Source organism: Periplaneta americana, chromosome 5 (genome assembly GCF_040183065.1).
Source record: "Periplaneta americana isolate PAMFEO1 chromosome 5, P.americana_PAMFEO1_priV1, whole genome shotgun sequence".
NCBI lineage: Eukaryota > Metazoa > Arthropoda > Insecta > Blattodea > Blattidae > Periplaneta > Periplaneta americana.
The window spans coordinates 179,728,043-179,752,033 of NC_091121.1; the positions used below are offsets into that span (position 1 = coordinate 179,728,043).

Consider the following 23,991-nt stretch of genomic DNA (forward strand, 5'->3'; position numbering starts at 1 on the left):
GCTTCATTTTCATTCTGGATTTAAAAGTAATGAATCTCTGTATTCCAGCATCGAACTTTCAATATACCAGCGTTTGTTTGAAAATGCTTACTCATGTTTATAGTACGAAGGATTTATAGACCTTAATAATTTAACACTGATGTGTAAATTTTTAAGCGCGTTTACACAGATACTGTTTACTAGTAATGAATAAATGAACAGTGCTACAATGTGACGGACACAGTTTCCAGTGACTGTAATGAATTACAATTGAAGGGGTGAGAATGAGATAGGACAAAGCCATACTTTTAACAAAAATGGTATTTTGTGCGAGTTCATTCCTTGCACGTACGGTGAAGCTGCTAGTAAAATATTATAAAAAGTACAAATTATGATACCGCACCTAATAGCATTGGACTTTAAACTTTCCATACGTTCTCCTGTAAAATTTTGTCTGTGTGGCTTAGGACTGTATCATTCTCACCCATTCAATTTACTAACTTTCAATAATAAAATACTCGTATCGTGACGAGATGAACATCCAGTTCGGACTTACATTTGATAGTGTTCCTCATATAAAAATAAATAAATAAATAAATAAACAAATAAATAAATAAACAAATAAATAAATAAATGAAGATTCATCCAATCTAGAGGAATCAATGTCAAGCAAACCTACGAAATGAAATTACATTAAGAGAGAAATCAAGGCGAAAAGAATGATCAAACCAGGACAAGATGTTTAAATCAAACCAAGACAAAATGAATAAATCAAACCAGGACAAGATGAATAAATCAAACCAGGAGAAGATGATTAAATCAAACCAGGACAAGATGACTAAATCAAACCAGGACAAAATGAATAAATCAAACCAGGACAAGATGATTAAATCAAACCAGGACAAGATGATTAAATCAAACCAGGACAAGATGAATAAATCAAACCAGGACAAGATGAATAAATCAAACCCGGACAAGATGAATAAGTCAAACCAGGACAAGATGATTAAATCAAACCAGGACAAGATGAATAAATCAAACCAGGACAAGATGACTAAATCAAACCAGGACAAAATGAATAAATCAAACCAGGACAAGATGATTAAATCAAACCATGGCAAGATGAATAAATCAAACCAGAACAAGATGAATAAATCAAACTAGGGATGAATAAATCAAACCAGGACAAAATGAATAAATCAAACCAGGACAAGATGATTAAATCAAACCAGGGCACGATGAATAAAGCAAACCAGGACAAAATGAATAAATCAAACCAGGACAAGATGATTAAATCAAACCAGGGCAAGATGAATAAATCAAACCAGGACAAAATGAATAAATCAAACCAGAGCAAAGTGAATAAATCAAACCAAAAAAAATGAATAAATCAAACCAGGACAAATTGAATAAATCAAACCAAGATAAAATGAATAAATCACAATAGGACAAAAAGAATAAATCAAACCAGGACAAAATGAATAAATAAAACCAGGACAAATGAATAAATCAAACCAGGACAAATTGAATAAATCAAACCAAGATAAAATGAACAAACCACACCAGGTCAAAAAAAATAAATCAAACCAGGACAAAATGAATAAATCAAATCAGGACAAATGGAATAAATCGAACCAAGATAAAATGAACAAACCACACCAGGACAAAAAGAATGAATGAAACCAGGACAAAATGAATAAATCAGACCAAGATAAAATGAATAAATCAAACCAGGACAAATTGAAGAAATCAAACCAAGATAAAATGAACAAACCACACCAGGACAAAATGAATAAATCAAATCAGGACAAATTGAATAAATCAAACCAAGTTAAAATGAATAAATCAAACCAGGACAAATTGAATAAATCAAACCAAGATAAAATGAACAAACCACACCAGGACAAAAAGAATAAATCAAACCAGGACAAAATGAATAAATCAAATCAGGACAAATTGAATAAATCAAACCAAGATAAAATGAATAAATCAAACCAGGACAAAAAGAATAAATCAAACCAGGACAAAATGAATAAATCAAATCAGGACAAATTGAATAATGAAACTAAGATAAAATGAATAAATCAAACCAGGACAAATTGAATAAATCAAACCAGAACAAAAAGAATACATCAAACAACCCAGGACAAAATGAATAAATCAAACCAGGACAAATTGAATAAATCAAACCAAGATAAAATGAATAAATCAAACCAGGACAAATTGAATAAATCAAACCAAGATAAAATGAATAAATCAAACCAGAACAAAATGAGTCAATCAACCTAGGACAAAGTGAATCAATCAACCCAGGACAAAGTGAATAAATCAAACCAGGATAAAATGAATAAATCAAACCAGGACAAAATGAATAAATCAAACCAGGGCAACATGAATAAATCAAACCAGAACAAAATGAGTCAATCAACCCAGGACAAAGTGAATAAATCAAACCAGGATAAAATGAATAAATCAAACCAGGACAAAATGAATAAATCAAACCAGGACAAAATGAATAAATCAAACCAGGACAAAATGAATAAATCAAACCAGGGCAACATGAATAAATCAAACCAGGATAAAAGGAATAAATCAAACCAGCACAAAATGAATAAATCAAACTAGGGCAACATGAATAAATCAAACCAGAACAAAATGAATCAATCAACCCAGGACAAAGTGAATCAATCAACCCAGGACAAAGTGAATAAATCAAACCAGGATAAAATGAATAAATCAAACCAGGACAAAATGAATCAATCAAACCAGGACAAAATGAATAAATCAAACGAAGACAAAATGAATAAATCAGACCAGGACAAAATTTCAACTTGTGGAAATTTTACACGAATCCTTGTGACAAATGTTTGTAATCTAATGGCGAATATTTTTAAAATTAACGTAAGAAAGATCAATCAAGGTCCATTACTCGGTACTGACGAATAAACCTTGTACTTCTGGAAAGGAGAAATTTATATAAAAATATAACGATCCGCGAAAATAAAAAAAACGTGTTCACTGAAAAATTATGAAATTGCGAGATTGAAATATGCAACACACAACAGAACGCTACACATACGAAGACCCTTAATTGCAACAGTACCGAACGTCATTGGGGACAGACGAAAATATTGGCAGCTGTCTTCACTCGTCATGAAGAAAGCATCTCGTTAACATACTTTCCAAGTCAATTTCGGGACATGAGTAGAGCTAATACACCGTTAAGATCTGCATGACCTATAACAACGATGTCGATTATTTGTCCTTAGAACACCATTAACATCACAATCTTTTAATAGCATCACCATTAAACAGTTTCCTCTTGTTTCGACTGACATACATTTACAAAGAGGCTGTGAAGTAGAGGAAAACTTCTGAATAATATCCGATATGGTCATGCTAAAATTATATAAAGTTTTACTCACGTGTTTTGTATAGAATTATGCGAAGAATGGAAAGGCCGAATGACATATCACAGCAGCATATTAAATACGATTAAAACATACATGGGCACAATTTTAGGTTACGTGAGGCACTCGATTTGAAATAGTTTGTTTACTAGGAGAGGAGACTGCAGAGTAGGATGGGAAATATAAACTGCTGCGACCTGCGTCACCTTATCGTAATCGCTAAGGCGGATTATTAGGAAAGCGCTTGGTTAACGTGAGAGACTCGAAAACTTTTATTCAATTTGGCAAATTAATTCGGCAGCTTTAATCATAAACCTCTTTACTATTTCTCCATCATTGAATTGATTTAAACCACAGGCGAGAAATTGCGTAACTAGCCAATAATATTCCATCACGTTGTCTACGTTTATTTTCTTGAATATTCTGGCATTTATCATGATTACTTAATAGATTTGTACGTTCTCGACCTAAAATAATTTCAGAAAATCATATTTCGTTTTCTACTCACACTTGATATTTTTTTTATAATTTTTTTTTGGAAATAATACGTACAAACAACATTTAATTCCTCGTAGGCTACCTTTTAATGCAGCGTGTTTAAGGTATAATGTCGTATTTAGTTATACTATGCAAATGTTAAGATCATAAATTTTCTTCGGAATAGTACACAAAATAACGTTTAATTTGTCTTACCTTCTAATTCAGCATGTTCTTTATGACATAAGGAGTAATGTCGTTGTATATTAAATCTATTAATGCCTAACAGGATTTTCGAGCATAACATACATCGTATGTTCTCCCTTTATAAACAGCAAAAAACTCTTCCTCCCATTTCTCATTAAATAATCGTTTTCTAACGCGTACACACTGCTTTGATAATGCCATTATGCCACCACTGATATTGCTTATGAAACTGATATAGAACCTGCCTACGCCTAGGAGCTACGTGAGGGAGGAACGGGGACTGTGAAGATGATGTCACTCACAGCGATAAGCTCTGTGAAGGTCAGTGAGGCATTATTTCTCAAGTGAGGCACGATACCCATCCATGGATTAGAAGATTAAATGTTGGAGCAAGAAAAACTTTCCTTATAGAACTGTTGATCGACTAAAAAATTTGATCGGTTAACCGAATTCATTTAATCGATTAATCGACCCGTTAATCGAGTTTTAATTATTACAACAGTGTAAAATAACCTAATATAATTTTATAATAATTCCATATGCTATAAAGTAGACCTCAAGTATTTACAAATGTTTTTAATTTTACTGATCTATATCATATACAGACTTCACCACCAGGGGCTCCAACTTTGATTGAAAAAATAAAATGGACGTAGCAACGTTAGTAGGGGAAAATCTACCTTGGAAAGGATGAACATGTTTAAGATTAATTGGCGACTACTTGTTCTTCCATTGTAACTGAACGATTTTCTGCATTTCTTATAAAATAATGTTTTTCTATCAGTCACTTTCAACAATACAGTAGTTTACTTTAAATCAGAAACATTCACCAAGTTTTCCATGCAACGATTCATAAGACACATTTGTAACTGAGGTTTAGAAATATACAGAAGAACTAATAGACTGACCTGTGGTTAGAAATACGCACAATCTCAAACGTGAACTGATAATCTAGAGCCACTGACATGTGGACGAAACAAGAGTGTTCAGTTTCAGGAAATAGTATTGCTAAGATCATTAATCCTCTTCCAATTCCAAACTTTCAGCTAACTTTCTCCAGATAATTTTATAGCCGATGGCATGACCTAAAGAATGTAGTACAGTTTCAAGGGTAATATACGATTATTATTTTCAGTTGGATCCAAGAGATAATTTCAAATCGACTTTGAAAATAAATACAGAATTCTCTCGCAGATTTAGACATGTGATGAAGTTTCATACATTTAAACTGATACGTAGGTTTCAATATTGCCTTAACGTGAAGTGCTTTAAGCAATAAATGTTTTCGCATCCTCGTCGTCCGTTAAACGGCTAACGCTATGTTCATATCAGTAGTGACGTATTTGGTGACGTATGTTGACGTTCGTAAAACTTCGGAAAGAATTGTAAGGGATCGGAGAACGTATTAGGGGTGGCAAGGGAAAGGGGGCAACCTATTTCTTGGACCCGATGCCAAGGGCAAGAACTGGAGAGTAGGTCTTGGTGCCGCAGCCAACAGACGCAATTTCTCAGATTACAGGAGATATGAATAATACAAATAATCTTCCTATGACCTAAATGTTTTTCATTCAATTACCTCCCCTAACAATGCTGTTCATAATGGACAGGCAAACTACGAGACATGTAGTCTATATTCAACAAATACTTATTGTCAAACTTTTGCTCGTGTGTAGTATTTAATGATTTCGCCAAAATATAAACACCCTGTATGAAGCAAGGCGAAACATGGTGGATGCTGTCCACACCTTCCATCTGCAATTGAAAATTAGCGCGGGGGGTATTCCTCCCCTATCCGAGCGATCTGCAGAGGAATGCAATGTGACCGTAGGTCATTCTGTGTTTCACGAACGCAACCCTCTCTCGTGGGGGGTAGCGAAGAGACCATTAAAAAGCAGTGGTTGTCGAGAAGCGTGATTTACGAGCGAGTCGGTGCACGGGGTCGTAAGTTCTTGTTTGCTACTCACCCCCGCCAGAGTTTTGATGTTGTGGAGGGCGTTCTGAGCATCCAGGGCGGACTTCCTCGTGAAGAACGTCACGAAGCAGCATCCTGAAACAAACAAAGATCGCCATCAAAATCATTATCCACTGCAACAACGCGTAGCAAAAAAACTCTATTTTTTTTCACGAATTTTATAAGTTCATATCACTCTTCCCTACCAATGCACCACACTTCTGATCCTGGCAGAGCCTGGAAAGAAAAACAGATAAAAGAGAAAAGATAAAAGGAGGATAAGAACGCCGAGAAACAGAAGGAAAAGGTGAATGAGAGAAAAAGTAGATCAGAAAAAAAGAGAAGAGGATAAGGAAGGGAAGAAAAGGATGGCAAGAGAAAAAATGACGCGAAAAAATCAAAACAGAAAGATATTTATTTATTTATTCTGGTGTAGTTAAGGCCATCAGGCCTTCTCTTACACAACACCAGGAATACAAATACAGTAATAGAAATAAACATAAAAAATACACTATATATAAAATAAAGCTACACAAGAAATAAAGAGAGAGAAAAAAAAACAATAAACAAAGCAAAGCCACACAAAAATATACACAGGTTGCAGTCACACAAACTTTAAATGAGTGATTACTTACTTACTCGGTAATGAGTTCCACTCGGTAATGAGTTCCACTCGGTAATGAGTTTTGGAATAATATTCTGAGGAAATTCCACAGATAGTAACAATATATTTCTATTACAAAAAAGAGTAATTAGAATAATAGTAGGTGCCAAATCTAGGGAATCGTGTAGGACTATTTTCAAAAAACTACAAATAATGCCCATGGCTTGTCAGTATATCTTTTCATTAATAGTCTTCCTCGTATGTAATCGTGAAAACTTTGTAACTAATTCAACAGTTCATAGCATAAATACACGTAAAAAAAATGACTTTCATACTCCATCGGCAAGTCCATCGTGCTATCAAAAAGGAGTGCGTTATATGGCAGTAAACATTTTAATAGCCTCCCTATCGATATAACAAATGAAACTCGAAACATAAGATTATTTAGGACCAAATTAAAGAAGTACCTAATTTCTCACGCCTTCTATTCTGTAAGTGAATTCATGACATTCAATAACACTTCATGAAATTGATACTAAAACTATGTGTTGTACTAGTAGACTATATTGTAAATCTCATCTGTATATATTTCATCTAGACTGTGACTATAAATTAAGATTTTATAATAGTATTAAGTTTTTTGACTTGTTCCATATTCTAGCTGTAAGCATGTATGAATACCATGGAATGTTAATAAATACAATACAGTACAATACAATACTTACTTACTTACTGGCTTTTAAGCAAGCCAGAGGTTCATTGCCGCCCTCACATAAGCCCGCCATCGGTCCCTATCCTCAGCAAGATTAATGCAGTCTCTATCATCATATCCCACCTCTCTCAGATCCATTTTAATATTATCTTCACACCTACGTCTCGGCGTCCCCAAAGGTCTTTTTCCCTCCGGCCTCCCAACTAACACTCTATATGCATTTCTGGATTGCCCATACGTGCTACATCTCCTGTCCATCTCAAACGTCTGGATTTTATGTTCCTAATTATGTCAGGTGAAGAATACAATGCGTGCAGCTCTGCGTTGTGTAACTTTCTCCATTCTCCTGTAACTTCATCCCTCTTAGCCCCAAATATTTTCCTAAGAACCTTATTCTCAAACACCCTTAATCTCTGTTCCTCTCTCAAAGTGAGAGTCCAAGTTTCACAACCATACATAACAAGCGGTAATATATGCTACCTGTTTTATAAATTCTAACTTTCAGATTTTTTGACAGAAGCCTAGATGACAAAAGCTTCTCAACCGAATAATAACACGCATTTCCCATATTTCTTCTGCGTTTAATTTCCTCCCGATTAAATGAGTGATTAATTATTATCATAATTAATTGTATCCTAACTAATTTACTAACATAAACAAGAAACTTGCAATTTTAATCTAGATTAAAAAAGAAAAAAAAAACACAAATCAATACTTCTAGCAAAACCTAAAAACATTAACTAAGACAAAATTTTCCAATTTAATTTTGAATTGTGATAAGTCCGACAGTCGTGACGTCATTAGGTAACGAATTCCAGAGGCGAGGTATTTCTATAGTATAGGAAGATGAGTATAAAGACGTTCTATGATGAGGGATAGAAAGAAGTGCTTGATGTCGGTTTCGAAGAGTTGTAAGAAATTGAAAGCGCGATAACAGATAATTCGGAGTAGAAGTATGCATGATTCTAAACAGAAGAGACAGTGAATGTATTGTTCTTCGTTCCTTCAGACGCACCCATGAAAGTAAGTGGAGGGAAGGCGTTACATGGTCAAATTTACGAGTATTGCAGATGAATCGTATGCACACATTATGAACACGTTGTAGTCTCTCAGCTAAGAGTGAACTTACATTAGTTAGCAAGGAAACGCAATAATCAAAATGGGGCATTACAAGCGTCTGAATAAGATTCTTTTTTAGACTAAGTGGTAGAAATTCTTTCATATGGAACAAGGAGTGAAGTTGAGAAAATAGTTTTTTGCAAACGAAGAACGAAAATGATCTAGTAGAAGAAAATGAGCATAAGAAAATATTTATATAATAAATAATAGATCCCAAGGTCAGAAGAATAATGAGAAGGAAAGTGGGGAAAGATAAAAAGAAAGAGTAGTGAAAAAAATGAGAAAACGAGTAGAAAAGAAGAGAATTCAAAAGAATTATACACAGATGTAATGACAGCAACCAAAAATCAAGACTAAGTTCATTGATAACGACATCAATATTTTAAAATAAATTGAACTACCTGTATTAATTTCTACAATGCGCTGTGAAAAGCGCTTAGGTCAGAAATTGGTAGTTTTAAATTATGACCTTCATATGAATACAAGAAATGTACTTCTCCAGGATAATATATCTATCCTCATCCTTACAGATGTAGATCGTCAGATTTCCAGTCCATCATAATGATATTGGCCCTCATTTCAAAAACTTTTCTTTTGCTCTATTCTAAACTTGCAATTTATTATTTATTCTCTCTGTAATATGTAGATCTGCTGGTTCCATCAGGTAGTTTCGCTGCCACCAGGTAGTTGCTGATTCACCGATGGTTCTGGGAGGTGAATGTCACCACCACTACCAAGCGATGACGTAGTTGAATTGATAAAGGGTTGCGTGATTCCTCGGAGTATGTAGTCCGTAAATGAGCTAAGTCATTTAAGTTGCAATGCACAAGTAAATGATCTTTATGGTCAGAATTTCTCTAAGTCCAATATTAGATGGCAGAATAGTGACGTAGTCTCAAGTACAACTTAATGTCGAATACTGAGTGTCTCTGGAATTTTGGGTGACAGGTCCTTTTAAAAGATCTAACTAGGTGTGGCGATTCACGCCCCTCCGGTCACATGACTTGAGGGTGCATCAATTACATCCCCCTTATGATCACGGGAGTATCACGTCCGCGGATGAGAGGGCATATTTACTCGTGATAATATGCACTCTGACTGAGGGTAATGTTTGTAAAGTTAACAGGACATTCGTCTCGTTCTTAAGTGCGTTTCCCATCGTTCTTATCGAAAAGGAAATAAGCTTCCTTCTTTTCGGGCGCCTCAAGACCAATATTCCAGAGTCTGGCTAAACTAAATACAATTCTAATTTCATATGATATTACATAGTATTACACAATTATTTAATAGTATACTTGGTTATTGTTTATAAGGAATACCGTCACATATTACATCTCTTTACCGCACAGATTCGAAGTTTATATTCTAGCATGAAAGGACAGTTGGAAGAACAGTCTGGCTTCAGAAAGGGAATAGGTACGATGGATGCAAATACACCACTAGGAACGATCGGCGAAAGATACCTAGAGAAGAATAAAGAAGTGTAGATAGTACAGGTGGACCTAGAAAAGGCGTTTCACAGATTGGATTGGAACAAACTTGACAGACGTCCTGAACAAAATACATAAGTCTGTATTGGAAACACAGGAGGCTGTTCATTAATCTTTATATGAAACAGTAAAAGTCCGGATAGGAGAAGAAATGATGAAGGAAGTGAAATAGGTAGAGGAGTGCAAGGATACACTTCCTCATCTATCCTGTTCAACATTTATTTGAAGGCTCTGGTGAAGAACTGTTTTCAGAACATGGGAGGAGTAATAATAATAATAATAATAATAATAATAATAATAATAATAATAATAATAATAATAATAATAATTTATTTACTCTGGCACAGCTAAGCCCAGTTAACCTTTTCTTCCTCCCGCTCAGACTCTTAAAGTAGTAGGAAGAAAAATAAAGTGCATAAGATTTGCTGATGATATGGCGTTGTTAGCAGAAGAGGAGATGGTATTATGCTGCTGGAGCTAAATGACAGCTGTGAGCAGTATGGGATGAAGATAAATGCAAACAAGACGAAGACCATGGTTATAGGAAGAAAATACACGAGTTTCTATTACAATGCAAATAAGATATTTATTTACCCGTTACGGTTTTCGTTTTCAATCATAAACATGTCTCTAGGGAGTGATTGTTGTTTCTCAATGGCCAGAGCGCTCTTTTTCCCAGTACAAGGCAGTGTTCCCCGATAATCGTCAGTCGTTTGTGATGGACAACTTGAGGATGAATCTCATTGTGTACTGTAATTCTTCAACAGTTGACGAGACAGCATAATGTATACTGGTGAGTGCTGCATAGTGTTCATATTCACATAAAATAATTGAAATAAAATTAAATTTTTTTCCTTTCTCGTCACATATTTTACCCGATTTTTAGCACATAAAGAATGAATATTTTCCCGATTTTTAGCACATAAATAATAAATATTTTCCCGATTTTTAGCACATAAATAATACATATTTTCCCGATTTTTAGCACATAAATAATAAATATTTTACCGATTTTTAGCACATAAATAATAAATATTTTCCCGATTTTTGGCACATAAATAATAAATATTTTCCCGGTTTTTAGAACTGAAATAATAAATATTTTCCCGATTTTTAGCACTGAAATAATAAATATTTTCCCGATTTTTGGCACATAAATAATAAATATTTTCCCGGTTTTTAGAACTGAAATAATAAATATTTTCCCGATTTTTAGCACTGAAATAATAAATATTTTCCCGATTTTTGGCACATAAATAATAAATATTTTCCCGATTTTTAGCACATAAATAATAAACATTTTCCCGATTTTTAGCACATAAATAATAAATATTTTCCCGATTTTTAGCACATAAATAATAAATATTTTCCCGATTTTTAGCACATAAATAATAAATATGTTCCCAAATTTTAGCACATAAATAATAAATATTTTCCCGATTTTTAGCATATAAATAATAAAAATTTTCCTGATTTTTAGCACATAAATAATAAATATTTTCCCGATTTTTAGCACATAAATAATTAATATTTTCCCGATTTTTAGCACATAAATAATAAATATTTTCCCGATTTTTAGCACATAAATAATAAAAATTTTCCTGATTTTTAGCACATAAATAATAAATATTTTCCCAATTTTTAGGACATAAATAATAAATATTTTCCCTATTTTTAGCACATAAATAATAAATATTTTCCCGATTTTTAGCACATAAATAATAAATATTTTCCCGATTTTTAGCACATAAATAATAAATATTTTATAGATTTTTAGCACATAAATAATAAATATTTTCCCGATTTTTGGCACATAAATAATAAATATTTTCCCGATTTTTAGCACTGAAATAATAAATATTTTCCCGATTTTTAGCACTGAAATAATAAATATTTTCCCGATTTTTAGCACATAAATAATAAATATTTTCCCGATTTTTAGCACATAAATAATAAATATTTTCCCGATTTTTAGCACTTATATAATAAATATTTTCCCGATTTTTAGCACATAAATTATAAATATTTTCCCGATTTTTAGCACATAAATAATAAATATGTTCCCAAATTTTAGCACATAAATAATAAATATTTTCTCGATTTTTAGCACATAAATAATAAATATGTTCCAAATTTTATAGTACATAAATAATAAATATTTTCCCAATTTTTAGCACATAAATAATAAACATTTTCCCGATTTTTAGCACATAAATAATAAATATCTTCCCGATTTTTAGCACATAAATAATAAATATGTTCCTGATTTTTAGCACATAAATAATAAATATTTTCCCGATTTTTAGCACTTAAATAATAAATATGTTCCTGATTTTTAGCACATAAAAATAAATATTTTCCCAATTTTTAGCACCTAAATATATGAGTTCTAATAATTTCATCTTTAACCCCCTTCAGACTTACACACATCCACTCCAGTTACGAATCTCGTACGGTTTAGATTTCCCATTAAGGATGGAGGATCTTCAAAGACCATTTATATCATTTCTAGATTCTAATCTAGTAATAATATTAATACGACATCAGAGTTTTATCTTGTGTTAACCCTATCTATAAATTAACACACCGCTGAGCGGTGTGCGGAACTGTTCACCTCACATTTTATTGCCAGTCAAACGTCAGAAGCTCTGCAGTCTATGCAATGCACGTAATTGTGAGTTCGAATTCCAGTCAGAACCCAATCCTATTGTCTATTTTTAGTACATGTATGCCCTGTCCTCGCCGAACTTGGCTGACACAGAAACAAGGAACTACATCACTCGTAAATAATCGTTGTAATTATTCGTATGCGACATCTGCAGGGATGGGAACCAGTATAATGATTAGGGCGCCAATATTGATAATTGCACATACTGGGTTCAAAAACTAAGAATTTCGCCCTTTAAAACAGCATTCATATCATGAAGATAAGTTGGTATTATTAAAAAAACAAGTGCTTGAACTGTTTTTAAAATTATAATCACGTAAATTCTTATTCTTTATCTATTTTTTTCTGTCACTTTAACAATGTTGTATTCTTAACTTAGTATGTTCATGTATAGGCTATGGTACCGTTTTGTTTGTTTGTTTTTGTTTTTTTTCTTATTCTTTTTAAACTATATGTGTAATTACATTTAACAGTTTTAATCAGATTATTATTATTTTATTATTATTTTTTCTTCTATCCAGTTTTCATTATTGGTCACACCCGACCTCAAGCATCTTGCTTTTCGGGTGTGACCCAGTTACCTTGTATTTATACAATAATTTGTAATATGTAGACTATGAGATTTGTAATCAATTTAGAATTTTGAAGAATATTCATATACGAGTATTACAATAGTATTGTTAAATCTTTGTTATTGTATGTAATTTTTGCTTGCAATAAAATATTTTGCAAGTATTTAGTCTAAATCATCATAATAAGTTACATCAAAAATAATTATTACGTAGACCTATGTAGATATCGAGTTAAAAAAAAAGTAACACGTTACTATTGCTGACATTATTTGATAGCCAATAAGATATCTTATCTAGGAACTTTAACTTTTATGAAGCAAAAATATAGAGTTTTCTGGAAGCAATAGGTTCTAGGTATGGATACGTGTCGTCTTATGAAAAGCAAATTTCTTATATTCACTTTTTGAATTTAATTATAAAACTTTAAAATCTAGACCAATAATAAATAGCCAAATTTTACTCTATAAGACTATTAATGGTATACTGAATAACTGTGATTTTCTTAAATCCCTTCAGTTCAATGTAAAAAAAAAAAAAAACAGAATTACGTCATAGACAACCTTTTGTTATTCCAATTTCTAGAACTGTTTTCTTCAAGAACTCTCCATTGTTTATTATGTACAATACCTACAGCTTTCTTAGCCGGTTTCACCAAGCTTCACTAGGTTCTTAATGATTCATTAATTTATTGACTGGTTCATCAAATCACTTTTATAGCTCACCAAACACATTTAGCCCTAAAGAACTAGTTAATATTTCATTAGTTTAGTGATAGAAAATTCAGTCTTTAAATTTTTAATGGTTCATAGTTGCAATAGAAAATGGAGGAACGTTTCGACGTAGAATTATTACATCTGGAATTGCTCGAAAATAAAGAGCCAGATGGAGTTAATGTTAACCAGTTAAGGAACGATAATTCTGAAAATTTGAATGACACAAAATTTCACGAAAGATATCCCGTCACGAACATCGTGGTACTCAAAATTTTAGAAGAAGCTGATCACAGGTTAGAAATATCATCAGAACGGCTGAGACAAAGTTGAAACTAGTCAACTAGGTAATAAAATAATAATAATAATAATAATAATAATAATAATAATAATAATAATAATAATAATAATAATAAACAACACTTTTTCATCCATGTTTTATATTTTGTAACCGCGTTATTTAATTGTTGGTTTGCATGAGAATAATAGTGCGGGAACACGATTTGTGATATAGTAGGCTGTGGTTTCATAGAAATTGTGTGACTGTAGTTATGAAAAATTTATTGAACGTACTTATTTACCCGCAATGAGGCATTACTTACTGTTCATTAAATGATAAAAAAAACTTTGGTTGGTGAACAGCTCGCATTTTAGTGTATTGTTAAATATTTTAATGTTCACTAGTTAATGTTTCATTTTGATTGGTTTATTGAAGATCGGTGAAACCGGCCATTTGTGATTCTCAATTAGATTTCAGTTTATCAATTAAAAAAATTCATATAATTTTAAAAAGAACTATATTTCTTTAGGTATTTAAATTATGAATAAGTATATTATGTTTTTCCTCTAATTTTTAAATAATTCTGCAGTATTATATTGACATTTGGCACTAATATTAATTTCACGAAAGATACCGCGTCGCGAAGATCGTAGTACTGAAAATTTTAGAAGAAACTGATCACAGATTAGAATATCATCAGAACGGCTGAGACAAAGCTGAAACTAGTCAACTAGGTAATATAATAATAATAATAATAATAATAATAATAATAATAATAATAATAATAATCACTTTTTCATCCATTTTTTTATATTTTGTAACCGCGTTATTTAATTGTTGGTTTGCATGAGAATGATAGAGCGGGAACACGATTTGCGATATAGTAGGCTGTGGTTTCATAGAAATTGTGTGAATCTAGTAATGAAAAATTTATTGAACGTACTTATTTATCCGCAATGAGGCATTGCTTACTGTTCATTAAATGATAAAAAAAAACTTTGGTTGGTGAACAGCTCGCATTTTAGTGATTTGTTAAATAGAGGAATCAACCTCCTAAATACAGTTCTAAAAATAACGACTAAAATTATACACAGTAAGCTATCAGAACTTATCACACTAAGTGATGAGCAACAGGGATTTCGTGTAGGCCGATCATGCACTGATGCCATTTTTATAGTCCGACAGATTACAGAAAAGGCCTTGGAGTTCAACAAACCAGCATTTTTATGTTTTATCGATTTAGAAAAAGCATTTGACTCTTTGCAGTTAAATACCATTTTAAAAATCTTAACTAAAAACAATGTACCAGATGGGCTGATTGCTCTTATTTTAAATATATATTCAGAAAATACAGTAAGGATCAAAGTAAACGATCACCTAACAAATGCAATAGGTGTTAACAAAGGTGTTCGTCAGGGAGACTCATTGAGTCCTTTACTTTTTATTATGGTAATGGAAAAAATAATTGAAGAAACAAAGACTCAGAAAGGATATAAAATGGGAAGTAAAGAAATAAAAATGGTATGTTATGCTGATGATGTAATATTGGTAACAGAATGCGAAGATGATCTGCAAAGAATGTTACATCAGTTCAATACCAGCTGTAAAAAATATGGGTTTAAAATATCTACACTAAAGACAAAATCTATGGTCATAAGTAAGAACCCAATACGATGTAAATTAGAATTGGAAAAACAAATAATTGAACAAGTGATGTGCTTTCAATATCTTGGCTTCCAGTTATCAAGCTCAGGCCTTTTACAAACCGAAATTTTAAACGAAATCACTAAAGCAAATAGAGTATCGGGATATTTGAACGACACCATATGGAGAAATAAATATCTCCACATTGAACCTAAGGTTCGAATCTACAAGACCGTGGTGCGCCCTATTCTCACTTATGCAGTTGAAATAAGATCTGAAACTGCAAAAATGAAACAGATGTTGGATACAACAGAAATGAAAACCTTAAGGAAAATTGTAGGAATCACAAGAAGGGACCGTATACGGAATGATCAGATCAGAGAACAATGCAAAATACAACCAATCAGAGAATGGACGCAAATAAGGAGACAACAATGGAATGAGCATGTATCTCGAATGGAAGAGGATAGAATTGCGAGAATCGCCAGGGATAACTACCCATCCGGAAGAAGATCCCCAGGAAGACCATTAAGTAGATGGAGAGATACTCTGGATTAACAGGCTGGAAGCCTAGAGAGAAGAGAAGAAGAAGAAGAAGAAGAAGAAGAAGAGTTAAATATTTTAATGTTCACTAGTTAAGGGGATGCGCTACTGAAAAATGACAGTTTTTGAAGAAATGTCATGTTTTTTTTTTTATTTTAGTCTTCATATTCTAAATTCCAATGCTCCATTACCACAACCTGTGTTTCAGCTATAATATGCACCATAAAAAACGTAGAAAACTCTTGTTTTAGGTTCCAAAAAACTGTTTCCAAAAATAAACGTGTTATTTGCAAATTTTTTTTTAAGAATTATTTCTTGACTTAGATCATTGAAATTTTCCTGATTAATTCATAATCATGATCATAATATGCTGTTAAAATTTCAATACATTATCTCTTAAAATGTAGAAATTAGAAAATTCAGTAGCGCATCCCCTTATGTTCCATTTTGATTGGTTTATTGAAGATTGGTGAAACCGGCCATTTGTGATTCTCAATTACATTTTTAGTTTATGAATTAAAAAAATCATACGATTTTAAAAAGAACTATATTTCCTTAGATATTTAAATTATGAATAAGTGTATTATAATGTTTTTCGTCTAATTTTTAAATAATTCTGTATTATTCTATTGACATTTGGGAATAATATTAACTGAAATATTCTATTCTAGCATCTATTATGTATCCTTCTTTCTTTCGTTTGTGCTGCTCGTTTTCTTTCTTCACTATTATGTATGTTGTATATAAGTTGTATCAATGTAAGCCACCTGTAATTGGAAGCTTGCTTCTGTTGGTAGTGAAGTTTAAATAATAGTAATATGCGTTACAAGAGCGGTATGTTCAAGTTTTCATGTTCGAGGAAAAGTTTGAAAAAGCGAAACGTAGTTGAGCTTTTTTAATTTCCGAGAATTGAAAGAAAACATACCGCTCGTGTATCGTACATTATTTTGTGCGAAGATCGTTTATTACATACCTGAAAGAGGGATTTCTAATTAGTTTCAATGAAATCTCCATCTTGGTGTCTGTTCAATGACGGCAAATTTGCAAAACAAAAATATCTATCTTCAACATTGTTGCTTTAAAATGTTTTCTGTGTTTACTATACTCCAGCAAGCCGTGATATACGTCTGTCTCCCCCCCCCCCAAGTCTATAAATGCGAACTTAAAACAAACGGTTATGTAATGTTGATTTTTTCACGGCTTCCTTAATGTTACTTGCATCACGATTGCAGTAACTTTAGTGGAGTTGTAGAGTTTACTTAATTTTTGAAAATATTTAAAAACAATAATTAACAGTGCAATTTAGGTGAAATTGCAGTGGTAAGTTTGCAATTTATAATTACTACTAAATTGAACGTCTCTAAAAATGACATGTTAAAAGCCTAAAGCAGTAAAATCAATATGTCACTTAAGCGATAAGAAGAGGGAAATTGTTATGTGTGTTAGGTTGGGAATACTGAATGTGGAATTTTAGACTTTCCGCGGATTGGTTTTGTGCGGAAACCAAGCAAATACGCACGATCTCGCACAAATAATATGTTAAAAGCCTAAAGCAGTAAAATCAATATGTCACTTAAGCGGTAAGAAGAGGGAAATTGTTATGTGTGTTAGGTTGGGAATACTGAATGTGGAATTTTAGACTTTCCGCGGATTAGTTTTGTGCGGAAACCAAGCAAATACGCACGATCTCGCACAAATAATATGTTAAAAGCCTAAATCAGTAAAATCAATATGTCACTTAAGCGGTAAGAAGAGGGAAATTGTTGTGTGTGTTAGATTGGGAATACTGAATGTGGAATTTTAGACTTTCCGCGGATTAGTTTTGTGCGGAAACCAAGCAAATACGCACGATCTCGCACAAATAATATGTTAAAAGCCTAAACCAGTAAAATCAATATGTCACTTAAGCGGTAAGAAGAGGGAAATTGTTATGTGTGTTAGATTGGGAATACTGAATGTGGAATTTTAGACTTTCCGCGGATTGGTTTTGTGCGGAAACCAAGCAAATACGCACGATCTCGCACAAATTATATGTTAAAAGCCTAAAGCAGTAAAATCAATATGTCACTTAAGCGGTAAGAAGAGGGAAATTGTTATGTGTGTTAGGTTGGGAATACTGAGTGTGGAATTTTAGACTTTCCGCGGATTTCTTTTGTGCGGAAACCAAGCAAATACGCACGATCTCGCACAAATAAATATATTCATAAACAGAAAAAGAAAAGTAGCCTAAATGCCTAAGGGAACGTTGAAATACTGCAATTATTAAACTCTTCTTAACCGAAGACACTTTCGGACTAATCCGTGTCTAAGATGATTATCATACGATACTATAGCAGACTATCTTATATATTGCAACTTTCCGGATTCTCTGTTCACGTCATAATGGCTTACAACTTAGCACAGACTCATACACCTTGTACACGCTCAATTTCACTTTGGAAACTTCTTGCACTCGGGCCAGTGTTTATACTTCGACAATGTAGCTTCTTCCAGTCTTCCTTCCTTGTTACCTCCCATATCCTTTTCAATATCGCACAGCGACCCTAAGAAGGAGATGGAGAGGAAGCCAAGATCGTTTCGCAGCTTCCGCAAGCATTCTCCATTATTGTAGTTGGCTCGAGATGGGGTTGGGGTGGTCCATTTCACAGCCTTCTATACCTTGCGTTGGCTGGCTTCCTCCGTGCTAGCCAAAAACTGAGGTAAACTGAGTACCAAATAAGTATATAGCTTCAACAGCAAGGAAACTGTCCATAAACAGCACCGGTATACAGGGTGTTTCAAAAATACGGGACATAATTGCAAGTATGTATTTCCCACATGTAGACAATCAAAATAGTTCATTACAACATGTGTCCGGAAATGCTTCATTTCCGAGTTATGGCCTTCACAACATTGAAATTCACCGGAACGTTTTTCTTTCCGCAGGTCGTTGTCATTACAGAAGATATATATTATTTTAATGTACCGAAGTACATATGATATTTCCATGCAGATATTCTGCGTCATCATACGATGAAAGAGTAATGAAACGGAGAAAAATTCTCTCCGGCGCCGGGATTTGAACCCGGGTTTTCAGCTCTACGTGCCTACGCTTTATCCACTAAGCCACACCGGATTCCACCCCGGCGTCGGATTGAATTGTCTCAGTTTTTAAGTTCCAACTCTTGGGTTCCCTCTAGTGGCCGCCCTCTGCACTACGTCATAGGTATCTATGAACCTAGGACCGAAGTCCATACATGTGCTGAGGTGCACTCGTAAAGAGTGACTAGTTGGCCGGGATCCGACGGAGTTGGAACTTAAAAACTGAGACAATTCAATCCGACGCCGGGGTGGAAACCGGTGAGGCTTAGTGGATGAAGCGTCAGCATGTAGAGCTGAAAACCCGGGTTCAAATCCCGGCGCCGGAGAGAATTTTTCTCCGTTCCATTACTCTTTTATCGCATTACAGAAGATGTTCAAAATGTCCACCTCCTGCTTGAATACAGACCTCACATCGATGTCTCATTGACCTGCGAACACGATCCCAAACTCCAGGAGTATTGCGTATGTCCTCAGAACATGCCACAATTCGATTCCGAAGGGATTCCAAACCAGGCACCCGAGACGAATAAACCTATGATTTTAAATGGCCCCACAAGTAGAAATCGAGAGGGTTCAGATCAGGTGAGCGTGGAGGCCAAGCAATTGGGCCACCTCTACCTATCCATCGATCAGGAAACCTTCAATCCAAGTACCGGCGAGCCGTACGACTGAAGTGTGCAGGAGCGCCATCATGCAAGAAGTGAATATGTTGACGATTGATCAGTGGAGTGTCTTCTAAAACATGAGGTATGGTGTTTTCCAGGAAGTTTGTGTACGCCTGCCCCGTAAGTCTGTTTGATTTGAATATACATGTCGCACAGCCTAACGCCTACACAACACTGAATGTAACCTTCGCCTCGGAATGAACTGTCAGAGTGGCCTCTTAATGTCTCCTTTGACGGCAACGACCTGCGGAAAGAATAACGTTCCGGTGAATTTCAATGTTGTGAAGGCCATAACTCGGAAATAAAGCATTTCCGGACACATATTGTAATGAACTATTTTGATTGTCTACATGTGGGAAATACATACCTGAAATTATGCCCCGTATTTTTTAAACATCCTGTATAGTCAAGAAAGAGATAACTTGAATTCTCTCTGCTGAATGCTCCGTGCACTGACCTTGCTTAAAAGAGTGCTAGGAGGGAAAATGATGTTTTGAAAGCAAAGTAGGCAGAAAGTTATGTGGAAAAAAAAGTTACATTACGTTCCATAAACTGAAACACTGATTATACAGTCACGTAAAGTTCTTGTGCAGTACTACAATGCAGAACCTGCACGCCAGTGACAAGTTTCACGGCATTATAACATCAGGCTCATTGTGTTGCATCGCACGTCCTATTCGCCTGATCTGGACAGTATGAATAATGCGTTTCGCGGTCATAAAGTTTAATCTAAAAAGCGTGAGGGTAGGTCTGATCATCGCATTTTGGTGATTAACGTTTGGTGTATCCGTTTTACAAGATAAGGTAAGAACATTATCCGATAACACAGCGTACACATACACTTATTCAACCGTTAACGCCGACATTTACTTTCAATAATTGTACTTTTAAAATGATTCATATTTATCCATAATTAATTTATCTTGTTTATATTATTTAGGTTATGTTATAGCTTCTGCTGTATGAGATTATGGATAGTCAAGTATCAGATAATGATTAAAATATGAGCCGTTGAGAGCAGAAGTGGTGTAAGTCAAAAATGGGTAATGAGGGTTAAAGTACACATTCTGTAAAATACAGCGCAAAGTAGCAATTAATATTCAATTTATTTAAACTATTAGTAGCCAATGGATAGCGCGAAGAATATATTAATTGCTACTTTGCGCTGTATTTTACAGAATTTTTACTTTAAACCTCATCACCCAATTTTGACTTACACCACTTCTGCTGTGAACGGCTCATATATTGATAATTGAAGTGGAATGCAACTGTTTAAAAAAAATTAAACTAAATCAACAAAGCCTTCTTAACTAATAATCGTCCATAAAGTTCAATGAAGATTGTACAGTTGGCACAACTGGTAACAAGAGAACAGCTGATCATAACACACTACTTCCATCTAGCGGAATATTTGTAATGGTGTGATGGTACAATAATACATTTTCAAGACAGTTTAGTATTTTAGTAAGTCACTAGACGTGGTCCCACATCACTTCGGCCCTGAAGAAGATGGCAGAGCTAGCGTCGAAAGCTTGGAAGCTAATCTCCAACTCATCTGGCTGAGAACCCGAGAAGAGTTATTCTACATCAAACGCCGGGAAAGCCTCAAGTCATACAATATTTTATTGCATTAGTAGAGAAGGCCGAATGGCCTTAACTCTGCCAGTTAAAATAAACAAATATTATTATTATTATTATTATTATTATTATTATTATTATTATTATTATTATTACTTTATTTCTCCTATCTTTATATACTTTCTTGTAATCGTGTAATAGTGAATTAAATCCCACTCGAGTTTTGATTTTCTCCAGATAAATCAAAACCTCTAGTAAGATTACTGCTGATAAATCAAAACCTCTAGTAAGATTACTGCTGATAAATCAAAACCTCTAGTAAGATTACTGCTGATAAATCAAAACCTCTCGTAACATTACTGTTGATAAATCAAAACCTCTAGTAAGATTACTGTTGATAAATCAAAACCTCTAGTAAGATTACTGCTGATAAATCAAAACCTCTAGTAAGATTACTTCTGATAAATCAAAACCTCTAGTAAGATTACTGCTGATAAATCAAAACCTCTAGTAAGATTACTGTTGATAAATCAAAACCTCTAGTAACATTACTGCTGATAAATCAAAATCTCTAGTAAGATTACTGCTGATAAATCAAAACCTCTAGTAAGATTACTGTTGATAAATCAAAACCTCTAGTAAGATTACTGCTGATAAATCAAAACCTCTAGTAAGATTACTTCTGATAAATCAAAACCTCTAGTAAGATTACTGCTGATAAATCAAAACCTCTAGTAAGATTACTGTTGATAAATCAAAACCTCTAGTAGGATTACTGCTGATAAATCAAAACCTCTAGTAAGATTACTGCTGATAAATCAAAACCTCTAGTAAGATTACTGCTGATAAATCAAAACCTCTAGTAAGATTACTGCTGATAGATCAAAACCTCTAGTAAGATTACTGCTGACAAATCAAAACCTCTAGTAACATTACTGCTGATAAATCAAAACCTCTAGTAAGATTACTGCTGATAAATCAAAACCTCTAGTAAGATTGCTGCTGATAAATCAAAACCTCTAGTAAGATTACTGCTGATAAATCAAAACCTCTAGTAAGATTACTGCTGATAAATCAAAACCTCTAGTAAGATTACTGCTGATAAATCAAAACCTCTAGTGACATTACTGTAGGTAGACAAAATCTTTTCCCTTCTCCGAGAAATGCTAACACAACTTAAAATATAGGCTCCTCTTCAGATGCAGTCAACGACAACAAAGTATGTTACTAAGTTTTTGCGGTTGTATACCATATCAAGCACTGTATTTTAACACTATAAAACCAACTAGCTAGTCTCTGTGTATCCCTGACTCCAGCAAAACAACAGAGCTGATCAGTCAATAGGAAAACACATGTTACTCAGATGTGAACCATTACACATTATTGAGCTATTGGTTGCATAGCTACAAACTCCCCTCCACTGAAACGCTTAATGTTTGGTGCTCGAATCATTACTGTGTTCCCAAGTTCGTGCATTCATACACTGCCGAGAGGACAGCATTTCCAAAAAGAGGTCATCATTTTTAACGTAGTTTAATTCCGAAAGTTGAGCGTCCCGTATCATAGATCTACGAAATGTAAAAGAACAGGACACACACGAAACCAATTCGGCTGTTAACCGACTTCTCTGCAATGTAGATAGAGGCTTCTGCAGGTCTGCCACCCGAAATCTTTTTTTCGTGGATGGGATTGGTTGTAGAAATCTACCTGTTTAGCTTTTGACTCCTATTAGAAATTGCGTCTTTGTTATATTGCAAATTCCTTTACAGAACAAAAATTCTCATTTGTTCGGATCAAATGTCTGCATATTTAAAGAAAAAAAAATTAAATTCTTTCAATAATTTATTATCATAATACACCGGTCTCTTACTGCGAATTAAATCGATGGCTTTCCCAAAACATGCTATGAAATGTTTAATATAAAACAATCGTTATCCTGAAAAGAAAGCAAAAACGAGCAAAATCCTCAAGAATCACCCAGTATATATCATATAGGTAACCCTTTACATAATAATTAATTTCTTGATTCACTTTAGAATACTATAAAAGAGATCTTGCTTTGACTTCAGAGTTGTAGGAGATATTTTTCAGCTCTTCTGTTAAGAATCGCATTATGATTAATTTCACAAAGATTCCTGATGGTATCAAAATTCTATGTAGCCTATCTTCAAAAGATGCATCATATACAAAAGCCAAAATGCTAGTAACATTAAATCTACACACATAAACACAAATTAAGAGTATGACCTCTAGGTTAAAACATATCCTCTGAATGAGGTTGTGGCTGATATGTACGTATAT

The 23,991-nt window shown here is 33.7% G+C and overlaps 1 protein-coding gene across 12 annotated transcripts in view; it reads right to left on the reverse strand.

Moving 5' to 3' along the window:
- LOC138700306 (CUGBP Elav-like family member 2) overlaps positions 1-23,991 on the reverse strand; it is a 1,672,689-nt gene that overhangs the window by 841,458 nt on the left and 807,240 nt on the right. For all 12 annotated transcript variants that reach the window (XM_069826845.1, XM_069826839.1, XM_069826850.1 and 9 more), the window contains exon 3: positions 6,038-6,120. In XM_069826845.1, the coding sequence (XP_069682946.1) occupies positions 6,038-6,120 (83 nt within the window). The remainder of the gene's footprint in view (positions 1-6,037; positions 6,121-23,991) is intronic.